This window comes from Aegilops tauschii, unplaced genomic scaffold, assembly GCF_002575655.3.
Source record: "Aegilops tauschii subsp. strangulata cultivar AL8/78 unplaced genomic scaffold, Aet v6.0 ptg000500l_obj, whole genome shotgun sequence".
In the NCBI taxonomy this organism is placed as follows: Eukaryota; Viridiplantae; Streptophyta; class Magnoliopsida; order Poales; family Poaceae; genus Aegilops; species Aegilops tauschii.
Window position 1 is genome coordinate 1 of NW_027332738.1, and position 12,649 is coordinate 12,649.

Sequence of the window (12,649 nt, forward strand, 5' to 3'; positions counted from 1 at the left end):
AAGGACCGATTATGGAGTAAGATTCAGGGCATGTCCAGTCCCAGAGGTGCAAGCCATGGAAGCAGCGTGAGGTCCAATCCTATGCCCGAGAGGTTCATATATCTCAGGCTCTCCCAAGATCACAATAAATTTGAAGGATGGCCATCACTTTGGATATCCAACAAATTCGAACAGAGATCAAGTGCTCCAGATGCTCCAAAGAAAATAGGGATAGACGCCTGTTAAATATGTTTTCCGGCCATGGTATTGCTGATCACAAATCGACTCATTATTTCCATGTTGGAGCTCCAGGACATGTCCAGTCCGGTTGCTGCACCGGACACTGCTCCACTAGCAGTAGTCGCTGCCTTTCCGCCACGAGACGCTGCTCTGGGCCATGGAGAGAACCGCTGCTACCGGACCTCTAGGTGCGTCAGATATGCATGAATGGGCAGGATCAATTGACCAATCTATTTCAATATACCCCCTTGAAACGTTTGCATCTAGCCCCTGAAAACATCATGTCTTTGCAACTTACTCTCCACGTCCAATGGATTAGCATATAGGCAGGCCAGCAAATTGACATATACCCCCTTGAAACGGTTGCATCTAGCCGCTGGAAACATCATGTCTTTGCATCGAGTAAAGTATATATAGCCAGCGTCATAGAACATTGTTCTGAATCAAAAGAGCCGGAGAGCATTTCACAGCCAATTGGCATATGTGTGAGATAAACCAAGAAAAGTAGCTTTCCTGACTGTGAAAAGATAAACAACAAACTCACTGAATACAACATGTGCGTGAATGGGTGTTGCAAAATCTCTTTTCACAAACTAGGTGCTTGACTAAAACAAACAAATATAGTCACTTTCAGTGCAATCAAGAAGCAATATTTAATTTCTCCGAAGTTCCGAAGTTCTAAATTTTAAGTTTCAAAGAAGAGCAGATTGCTTAACACTTCTTTGGAACTGAGTGGCCATTCTAGAGGAAGCTGTACACAATTGTATGAAATGTTTCAGAGAAACAAAAGTAAACTGCAAATCGATGTTTGGCCATCACCCTATTGTAAAATTGGGGATGCGTTGACAATACTGTCCATGGGTAGAAACAAAGGCAAACTGCTAACCGATGTTCGGCCTCTCCTTCTCTCTTATTCAGCATCAATATCTCTAAACCACAGTCGGCCATGTCCTAGAACCAAGTGACCGAGGTGAGAGGTAAAAACATAATCAAAATGATCAAAATGATATGCTCATGACTATGATCAAAATATAAAACATGTCAACCCTTAAAATACCAAATCAATAGTATTAGATTTATCATGAAATATATTTTCATATGATATGTGTACTATTCCTACATGTTGTAGATATAGATAATTTTCTCTGTAGTTTCGGTTAAAATTTATGAAGTTTGATTTTTCCTGAAAGTCAATGCGCAATATATGACGGAAAAGGTAGCTTCCTCGATGGCTCCATGGTGCGATGTGATTATTGCCGTCCGATGTCATGCATGAATCGCAGAAATTTGCCAACGTGGCCTGACATGAGAGAATCATTCGCTCCCTTGTGTTTCATGCGCGACACGTTCATCACCGTCAGATTTGCTAGACTCCACCTTCTTGGATCTTCTAGTCACAAACAATTTTCAAAGAGAAACACGGATTGAAAGAAAGAATGGATGCTTGTATTTTGATAATTTGTTCAGGCTTATATACTGTCTGAACAGTCGTTTACAATGTCAGTTGTTACATGTTTCCATCCTACGGAAGAGGTAAACTGCCATACACAATGTTTGGACAAAGTAGGTCTTCCAACTGCTGGTAGTTTAGCCTAAAGATAACGCTAATTGTCTATTAGCCTAATGCTAACTACCCATGACAATTTTGACCAACAGATAGCCAACACCACGTCATCCCCTTTCCATCTCGTTCGGATTCGTCGCTATCTTGAAGCCTATGCTCTACAATATGTTTACCGTGGTAGGTAGGGGAGATTCTACAACAACTCTCATCGCTCGCTCGGGGATTGGCTACGAGCTACATCATGCGTGAGACTTCCCTGAGAAAGCACATATTGGGGGGTATTAGGGGTGTTGATTTCGGATGAGGAAATTTGAAGCCTCACTGGACTACAATCTATCTGACGCCAACATCTACGCGTGAGATTTTCCATGAGAAAGCACATATTGGGGGGATTAGAAAAAATGTTTATAATATAAAAACTATATAGAAAATAAAATATGCCAAATGAAAAAAATCAGGAAGAAAGAAAAAAGAAGGAAAACCAAAGCCAAAATACGACACAGGAAAAAGAGGAAAAAACTCATCAGCAGCCAACGACCGAGAACAACACAGCGAACCCACGCGTACATATCCTAAAAAAAGACGCCGATAAGTGCCACACGTGTGGGCGTTAGGGGGGCTGCCCACACATTTTGTGTGGTGTATAAGAGGAACAGCCCACACACCCACGTGTGGGCAAAAAAAGTAATGCCCACACACCTCTTTTTTCCCTCCCGACCCCTCTCACACGCGTGCGTGTGGGCGAAATAGATAACGCCCACACGCCCCGTACGTCAGGCCTCGTACCTCGTGGTCCCGCATGCCCGCGTGACAGTCACCGCGCGTCCTGCAGTTGCCATGGTCCAGACCCTCGTCCATGTTCGTTTAACTGCAGTTGCCATGTCGCTGAACTTCGGTTGCCATGTCAGACAACTACAGTTGCCATGGTGCTCAACTGCAGTTGTCATGTATGATCTGTTCTACTGTAGTTGCCATGATTTCAAAACTTTAGGAGTTGCCACCCACTAAACACTAGCAGTTGCCATGTAGCACTACAAGAAGGCATGGCAAAAAAACATGTTCGGGTAAAAAAGAGAGTTGCCATGTGCTCACAAGCACGCTAGGGCAGTTGCCATGTAAAAGAAAGAGTTGCCATCTGCTTACGTGCACGCTACGGCAGTTGCCATGTACCATGCAAAAACACATGGCAACTCGGGTAAAAAAGAGTTGCCATCTGCTTACAAGCAAAGCTAGGGCAGTTGTCATATACCTGCAGAAACACATGGCAACTACCAGCTTTGGGTGTGGGCTAGGAGACGGGCGTGTGGGCGAAGTGATAAACGCCCACACACCAGCCCCCGTGTGGTGAAAAAAGGACGTGTGGGCGACCGGATGAATGCCCACACACCAGCTTAGTCCTACGTGGCACACAAAAACTGCTAAAACGCGCCAAGATTCGTGCAGAATTGGTTGGACGAGGATCCATGCGTGTGGGCGAGTTGCCAGACGCCCACACGTGTGGGCGTTAACATTTTCGTAAAAAAAAAGAAGAACCCACGTGTACATGACCGGCCCACCTTCCTCCGCTGCGAGCGATGAGAGTTGTTGGGGCATAGACGCGACTGCTTGACGCCCGCCAATGCCCCCAACAACCCCAGCCGCAACCACGATTCCGCCGCCGCCGCCGAGCTCTTCACTTCGGGCACCGCTGCTGCTGCGAGGCGACACTATGAGGATTTTGACGATGTTGCCATGCCAGATGCCGCAAGCATGGTGCCGTGCAGTCGATGAGAGCGAGAGGGAGGCACGGCCGCACGGGTAGTGATGCGCGATGCGTGCGTGAGCATTGCCCAAGGTTGATAGAGGGTCACGCCTCACGCGGCTACTGATTATTTCATATCTACAGCCGGCTGGCGCCTAGCGCCGGCCAACGCGGCCGAACACCGAACGTCCGCGTTCTCCCACCTGCTCCCTTGTTTCTGCCAAGTCTCTTTCTCCTACCAAACTCCCACCATAGGTTGAGTCATAGCAGAGAGGAAAAGAAAGCAGACACAAATTCGCAGCGCGGCGCGGCTCCGGCTTCCTGTAAACGTAGCCAGGTGTCGCCGGCGCCGGTCCTTACCGCCGCCGCGCCAGGAGATGATGCTGCCCGGGCATGCCTTGTGCCGCGCTGAACAAGGTAAGCCAGACTCCCCTTATCTGAGCTCACTCCAAGGTTGCGTTGCAACACCGGGACCCGTGCTTGATGTCTTGTTTGCTTTGCTTCGTTAGAGAATCTCCAACAGATGCGCTAGATTAGCCGCGCGCTGAAAAAAACGACTATATTGCGTGATCGAAACTGGCGCTCGAGCAGACAAACCTGTTGGAAAGTCGGACTTTGCTTAGCGTTTCTGTGGGGGTGTGAGGTGACGGCAATTCAGTGTTCACCGTGGTGGCTGTTCTAGGATCTTCGTTGCCCCGCTTGTTCACTGTCCAAATCGTTTGGAGCTCGGTTGGGAGTCGTGGGAATGGTGGAGGTGAGTAGCTCCTGCGCTGCCCTTGCTTTGCTGTGTAGCGGGAGCCTAATCAGGGAATGCTTCAAGAGCTTAGAATTGTCTCATGCCATGAACCCGTGTCTTTGATGGAACATTTGCACTATATTTTCTTGCCCGTTCTTATTAAATAGCCCTGCTTCAGTACTCCCGCCGTTAAAAAATACTTGTCGTGGTTTTAGTTAGCTCAAAAGATCCGTTGCTCATTGGTGGAACACTTCACTGTATTTTTTTAACCGTTCTTATCAAATAGTGCTGCTTCAGTAGGTAGATCTGTTTCTAGAGAGAACTAGTTAATTATTGGCTTAATAAGGAATGCTTTGGAGGCAATCGAGACGATAAGTATTCTGAGTGTCCTTAATTCACCATCGCTTTGAGATAAACATAAGTGTGTCTGTTCTGTACTTAAAAAAAAAGTCTGTACTCTAGCCTCATTTCGCATCAACTCAGTTAAATTAAAAGTATGTACTCTAGCCTCATTTCGCATCAACTCAGTTAAATTGCATTAGTGGTAGATGGTCTTGAAAACATTTCGACCTGACTAGTTAGAAAGGCAGGTTGTGTATTACTCCCTCCGTCCCATAATATAAGAGCGCTTTTGACACTAATGGGCCATGCGGACCATGGGCTGTTCACACTAATTCTGTAGATATGTGAGTTCATATCAATTAGTTGCACTTCTCAGCATACCCCTATCTTAATTAAGATGATGCTGATTGGTTGGTTGTACTGTTTCTTGGCAGGACTGTTTGAAGATGCTCCAAGGAAACTTTTATTTAATTTCTTGGTCGTTATATTGGCTCTGGAATTTATCAATAAGGCTGATTTGATTGCCAAAACATCGGCTCTAAAGGCTGACACTCACACTCCTATTATGTCTGCTTCACAAGAATGGAGTTCAGTTCGGCCCATGGTATCCCAAACCAAAGTTGTCACAAGTATTGCAATGAGTCAGCATAGACAAAAGAAGCCATATTCATCACCATCAGCTCTATCATCTGTGCACTCTCCTATCTCTGCGCCGAGCTATAGCTCCATCTCGGGTGCTTCTGAACTCTCTTTTGATTCACTGGACCTGTTCGATCCTTCGATGCAGCACAACAGGCGCTCAGCAGAAGAGGTTCCTGCTCATGTGGATGCTGACCTCCCTGATGCAGCTTCGAATACTAGTACAGCTCCTTCTGGAGTGGTGCAGCCCCCACTATCTCCATACGATGGTAACTTTTCAAGTTTTCCTAGATCCTGAAATAATTTAATTCCAAATGATTTCATCATGTCAAACATGACTACAAATTACATAAAAGGTGATACTTGTGTATTTTAATCTAATCTGCATCTTCCTCATTTGGGAAAGTAGCACCATGTGACTGATCGTAATATCAATTGTCTTACCCATAGTTTTAAATAGCACGCTATGCCTCTTAGCGGCGGACCTTTTCTAAACGCTATAGCGCGCTATTTAAAATGTGTGTTCATGTATTTGGACCAAAGTGCCTTAGCACAGTACCTCTTCTAAACGCTATAGCGTGTTATAACAGAGCTATATCGCGCTATTTAAAACCACTCTTACCTGGCTGTAAATTATATAAGCTTGTTAGCTTTTATTAGTTCAAGCATAATGTTTTGATCCATCATTTTGGAATGGTGACTGATGAAATGGTTGGTAGCAGTTTCATAAATAATCAATGGTGATGGATAACATTTGACATCAATCATAGATACTTATGTATGTTAGTACACCCTGATATTTGCTCTAGATGCGCTGTCGTACAGTCAAATATGTTATATAATTCACTCTCTGTTTCACTAGGCTGTTGTGCTCCGAACATGGTACAGAGACGAGGTAGCGAGAACTGCCATTGTGTTTACCCGGTAAGAGTTGTGCTCTTTCTTCACAATGTTTCCTTGAATTCAAATTGGAGCAACGAATTTCTTGAGGAGCTTGCGTCACATCTCAACTTGCGGGTTACTCAGTTTGAGATTGTAAATTTCTATGTTGTTGGAACTTCTGGGCTAAATATGACAATGGACATAGCTCCCCACACTGGAAATAGCTTCTCATCCGAACAAGTTACTGCGATGAATTATTCTCTTAGCCTGCATACAATTCGGATCAATCCAGTACTGATTGGGGACTACAATCTTCTTGATCTAGTATGGTTCAGGCCATTGGCTCCAGCTCCTGGTAATCCTTTGACACCTTGACATTCTTCTATGTGTTACAAAGCTGTAGATCTTTTAGTGTCTAATTAAGGTAGAGAAACTGGAATTCCACTTCATTTAGTTCTCTTTTAATTATGTCCGATTGTCGACTGCTTGAACCTTGAACCACCAACTTGTCCATTCTATCTGTCAGATGCAAACTCAAACAATCCTCGATGACACATCTTACTACTCATCCGGTTTGAAGATCTTGCTACTCATTCGAGCATTTCTGATCGCTGTAAATCAAGCCTGTCAGATCTAACTATGAATCGTCAGTTCCCTCACGTTTCTTCAGGTGTGGCAATGCCTGTAATTTGAATAAAGTTGTTCAGGTTAGTGGTTAAACTGAAACCCATCTTGAACCAGGAACCTTGCCTCGGACTACTTGTTCTCGACTTAGTTGGCACTGGAAACTTGAACCAATTTATTTCTGGTGAACACCCACATAGATGGATTTAACTGATTTATTCACGGGACTGCTCGACAGGAACCACCTTATGGTTGTGGGCAAGACATATCCATATGAATGATGTGTGTTGAACTGCTTAGCATATTGACAGCAAACAAATCCATCCGTGGCTGATAATATCATCTGTTTAGCACCGTGACCTATTCAGAAGTAGATCATCAACATCTTCTCCTGTGAACACTAGTTAAGTTGTGTTCGTCACTTGACAGTATTCGCTTACACATTGGCATTGACTATTCTGACCTGAAATTGCCGATGACACCTGAACAATCACACCAATCTGATCTCAAAACGAATTCATCACCACTAATCCTAAAACTGACAAGAGGCTTCCCTATTGGTCACTATAAGATCAACTTCAAGTGATGATCTTTTCTTGAGAAAATAAGAACTGGCCCTTATTTTTCATGTATAAACTTATCTCTCTCAGAGGTTAATGGTTATGCATAGAAAACAACGGCCTTTCTTATTCTAGAGAAAACAACAGTGGTTGTTCCTGTAACAGAAATTACTAATGTGCTAGACTAGTAGATGAATAGCAAGTTAATTCTGTTCAAATGTGTACGATAAACAAAAGGAATATATTTGTCCGTCCTTTAACAAGCTCTGCTTCAATTGTATGTATTTAGTAGTTGTGTCCAGTTTATTTGAAAAGTGCACGAGTTCTTGACACACTGGTTAATTCTGGAGTTTATGACGCATATACAAATAGGTTTGCCAAAAGGGTCTTTAACTAGAATATTTCCACACATTTTGCAAGATGCAATCACTAACTAGAAGATTGTAGAAGTTACTTCCCCGTTTGATGCCTTTTCCCCTCCAAAATTTTGATGCAGATGCAATAGCAGGCAGCTCGAGCGTACTTATGCTTCTTTTTGCATTTTGGTTGGGCTACAGGAAGTACGGATCCAAAAGGAAATCAAAGGAGAGAGCAAAGATTGAGTCCATCCTACAAAAGAATGGAACTGTCCATTTGAAACGGTACACTTATGCCCAAGTGAAAAGAATAACGAGATCTTTTGCTGAAAAGCTAGGTCAAGGTGGATTTGGTGCTGTTTACAGAGGCGACCTCTTTGATGGTCGTCAGATAGCAGTCAAAATACTCAAGGACTACAAGACTGATGGGGAGGATTTCATCAATGAGGTAGCTAGCATTAGTAGAACTTCTCACGTTAACGTTCTTAATCTCTTAGGATTTTGCTTGGAAGGATCTAAAAGGGCATTAATTTATGACTATATGCCTAATGGTTCACTTGAAAAGTATGCCTTCAAGGATGGCTCTAAAGGTGGAAATACTTTAGGTTGGGAAAAATTATTTGATATAGCAGTGGGCATTGCTCGAGGACTTGAATATCTCCACAGAGGATGCAATACCCGCATGGTGCATTTTGATATCAAGCCCCACAACATTCTATTGGATCAAAATTTCTGTCCAAAGATTTCTGATTTTGGACTAGCCAAGCAGTGCCTCAATAAAGAAAGTGTTATTTCCATTGGTGGTGCAAGAGGAACAATAGGCTATATAGCCCCCGAGGTTTATTCGAAGCAATTTGGAACAGTAAGTACTAAGTCTGATGTTTACAGTTATGGAATGATGGTTCTTGAGATGGTTGGGGCAAGGGACAAGAATATCAGCCAAAATAGTGAATCTACCAGCCAATATTTCCCACAATGGATTTATGAACATTTAGATGAATATTGTCTTAGTGCTTCCGAGATAAATGGAGGGACCTCAGAGATTGTAAGGAAGATGATAGTGGTAGGGAGGTGCATACAGTTGAGTCCTACAGATCGTCCAACAATGACTAGAGTTGTCGAGATGCTTGAAGGGAGCACAACTAACATCGAATTGCCACCAACGGTGCTCTTGAGTTGATAGGTTTGTATTGTTCTCCGGCACTTGCTCAAGTATTGCATAATTTGTGAGAAAGATTGGAAATTTTTAATTCTTAAATGATGGACTGAAAATTTAAAGACTTCCGAGTGCCATTTGTGTGTATGCAGTGGGGATTCCACCAAATTATTGACCGAGTGTGACCATATTTGTGGAGACATATTCTAATTGGGCCTAGCAATTGGCAGCTCATGACGGGCGTGAGGGCGTGTGCACGTTTTTTTTCTTCTTTTTTCTCCTGGTTTTGTTGTTTTTCTATTTTTATTATAAATTTTCCTCTCGGTAGTGTTTTTTAGAAAATTTGATTACTTTTAAATATACAAACTTTTTTAATTTATCATATATTTCTAATTCGTGAAAATTTCTTAAAATTTTGTGATTTTTAAAATTCGTAAACACTTTTGCAAATTCCTGAGTATTTTATTTTTTTGAACATTATTCCAAATCTGTCATAATTTTGAAAATTTATGAATCTTTTAAATCCGTGAATTTTTTATTTCACCAACTTTTTCAAAACTGAAAATGATAAAAGATAGCATTCTTTTCCAAGCCAGCAGGAGTGAACCAGAGGATTGTGGGCCGTGGCCCGTGCCCATTTTTGTGGCAACCTGGCCCTTAAAGCGCAAAATAGGAGCATTTTCTATTTACCGCGCATTGCGACTTAATATCGAGTCTTACATAGAGCCTACGAGCGAGTGGCTGGACTGGGCCATCTCAGTTTTGGTTTTTTTAGAAAGCATGCTTGTATTCAAATCATCAAATCTCTACTTCTAATGGACGAGTTGGTTGAATAGTCCCCCCACTTTCGTCTGGTTTTTTTTCGACTGGTTTTTTTTCGTCCCACCTTCGTCTGGTTTTTTTTCGTCGTTTTTTTTTCGTCTGGTTTTTCTTTCGTATCTCACCCCGCACGTAAAACTAACCTCAATCTCGATCTGTTTCATCTCAGCCTCCAGCCCCGAGAGGAGCCGCCGCCGCCGCCGAGAGGAGACGCCCCAGCCCCGAGAGGAGCCACCGCCGCCGAGAGGAGACGCCCCAACCCCGAGAGGATCCGCCGCAGCCGGGGAACGAGGTCGCCGCCGCCTCCCTCGCCCGCGGCCATGATGACCGATCTGGCGTGGGCGCCGCAGATCACCCTCTGGTCCATGGCCTCGACCAGGTACGAATCCTTCCTCCACTTCTTCTGGTTTGGTTATTTCCGCATCTTGATCTGATTCGGGCGTGTGTGCAGTTTGCTATGATCTGGCGACGGGATGCAAGGAGAAGCTGCTGCGGTTTCAAGGGGCCGTGAGGATGCCCACCATGAAGGCGTGTCTGGGATGATGGAGGTGATATCCAGGCCCTGCTGATATCGGCCAGGTCCCCGATGCCGTCGACTGGCGGCGGCCACCGTGTCCTCTTCCATGGCGTCGGCGGGGCCTTCCCCTGCCAAGCGCAGCGGCTCCTTGGCTGGATCACCGTCGCACACCTCGCCGGCGTGGTCGGCAAGATCTGCATCTCGATCCTCGCCACTCTCCATCCTCTTGCAGGTAATAGGCTTTCCGCCCCCTCTTTTATCTCCCGCGTTCTCGTGTGCACGGATTGTGAGCGTGAAGGAATATTTCTCTTCTATTTCATGGTGCTGCTGTGCTCCTTCTGCCTTCACACTGCACATATATAGATTCTTCAAAGGAATTGGATGCTGATAATATCAACTTAGTTCCCTGAATGTGATATATATATATTCTTCCCTCGCTTTGAATTGATTGCCCCAAACAATATATCTCTGGTTGACAGTCATGGCCTATTATTATTGTTGTTAATTTACAACACTCTGCGCTGTATTGTCCAATCATGGTCCAAACTTAAACCTTGGCTATGGATTCATTGTATGTACCATATGCTGTTCATAGCTACAAAATTGCAATCTCTTGAAAATGTTCTTGAATACAGTAATTTTTTTGTCACATAACCCATATGCTGATGATAAAGTTTGTTGTATGAGCTTGTGGCATACTGATCCGACAGGTGGCAGGTATGCGTTCAGATGTTGCAGCTCTAAGGAAGGGTAGTATATGGCACATGGCTTTGTGGGTTGTTCGACAAGAAGTGTTTTGGGCATATTCGAAAGGCAATCTTGTCAAAATTGTACATCGATTTTCTTATTCCGCCATCAGCTTCTATTGATATGAGCGATACAAAAAGTTCAGCACTGAATTTTAGTATGTTAACTTGCAAGATTTCTCGTGACTATTTTTTTTGTTATAGGTTTATAAATTTCGAAATATAGTTGCAGCTTCACGGAATGGACGACCCAAATTATGTTAGTGTCTATATGTTTACTTGGTGGTGGTCTAGCGTGAGTGACACCTGCATCTGTAACTTACCCATTGGATGTTGTTCGAAATCACCTGACAACACAGGTGATGCTTTTCTTCCTTTTGTGATTTGTGAATAACACTAAGCCAATCAATCAATCAATATAACTTCCAGTTAGAACTTAGAGCATCTTTACCTAACGCTTTCATGCAATGCAGCTTTACAGACCAAAGGAACAGGTTTTAGTAAGCTAAACTTTCATGTCTATAAAATTCTGCAGAAAACCACTAGGTATTACAAGGGCATCTTTCACACGTTGTCTACAATTTGTAGAGAAGAGAGTGGTAGAGGATTGTATAAAGGCCTTTGGTCCACCTTATTGGTAAGCCGTCTGCTTCTACTGAGAATTGTTTTTTAGTTGACTTCCCAGTAACTTTTATGAGTTACAGGGAGTTGGACCTGATATATCAATCAACGTTTATGTATATGAATCCCTGAGGTCTCATTGGCAAATGGAAAGTTGAATGTCAAACTGTGCGACCAATGATTTGCTATGGTACCTCCCTCTTCTCTCTTCTATGAACCCTATAACACACGTCTCAAATCTTAATTTCTTTTATCCTATTGCAGGTTAATTCCAGTTGGCTGTGTTAACCTACAGTAATCAATCAAGTCAACAAATATAACAATGATACTTTGTCTTCTGATTTTTGGTGGTGATTTTTTTTGTGACTGAACTAACAGGAGCTGAAGCATGTGTTCTTATTTTTTTATATGACTAGATGCATATGAACTGAAGCTCCATAATTTTCTTTTCAAGTCGACATTGGTGGCAACCAATACAATTAGCGTTATTTACAACCAATGAAGTCTTATAATTTTCTTTCTTAGAAATATACAGTGACACTGACTATCATTTAGTAGCTCTACCGGCACTAGCCAAAAACAATAATATTTATTTATTTAACCACCAAATAGAACAATAGGTTATTCTGCATTATGGGTACACAAATCACAACACTATATTTCAGCTGTAGAAATCTGTGTGGATGCCTGCTGATATTTTAAGCCTACATATTGCCGATTTGGTTTGAGGAATGCTTGAAGCATAATTTACTCCCTAATGTGCAAATAGCAGTATCATTTTTTGTCAAGAAACTGAGAAGACGGAAGAGAGTTGGTGTTGTCAGTGTGGTGAGCCTATGCGGCAACCACAAGGCTGAAGTCTGCTTTGATCGTTGTTCAAGATTTGAGCTTTGGCTCCGGTTTTGATAGCTCTATATCAGTGAGTTTAGTACAGTAACTATTTTAAGTATCTTTACTGTGCATAGTTGCATACATTTTATTCATGGATTAGTCTTGGTAATATTAACATTTGAAAAGCAATTTTTGTGTGACCATTTTTTCATCTTAGTATCTCCATCTACCAGCAAAAGGCAACGTGCACAAACCTGTATTTAACATGCAACATGAGATAGTGTGCATCGAAACTA

At 42.9% G+C, this 12,649-nt stretch overlaps 1 protein-coding gene across 1 annotated transcript; it reads left to right on the forward strand.

Moving 5' to 3' along the window:
• The first annotated feature begins 22 nt into the window (after positions 1–22).
• Positions 23–11,949, forward strand: LOC141031171 (LEAF RUST 10 DISEASE-RESISTANCE LOCUS RECEPTOR-LIKE PROTEIN KINASE-like 2.3). Its single transcript, XM_073506201.1, has 5 exons — positions 23–3,941; positions 5,037–5,510; positions 6,104–6,478; positions 7,804–10,017; positions 10,090–11,949. Exons 1-4 carry the CDS (start codon positions 3,902–3,904, stop codon positions 8,841–8,843), a joined length of 1,929 nt encoding a protein of 642 aa, XP_073362302.1. The 5' UTR covers positions 23–3,901; the 3' UTR covers positions 8,844–10,017; positions 10,090–11,949.
• The last annotated feature ends 700 nt before the right edge of the window (positions 11,950–12,649 follow it).

Excerpts from the sequence above, each read along its gene's own strand:
- LOC141031171 (XM_073506201.1), top strand. The coding sequence starts at position 3,902 with ATGATGCTGCCCGGGCATGCCTTGTGCCGCGCTGAACAAG. Across the intron at positions 5,511-6,103 it reads CCCACTATCTCCATACGATG|GCTGTTGTGCTCCGAACATG; the intron begins GTAACTTTTCAA and ends CTGTTTCACTAG. Across the intron at positions 6,479-7,803 it reads GCCATTGGCTCCAGCTCCTG|ATGCAATAGCAGGCAGCTCG; the intron begins GTAATCCTTTGA and ends ATTTTGATGCAG.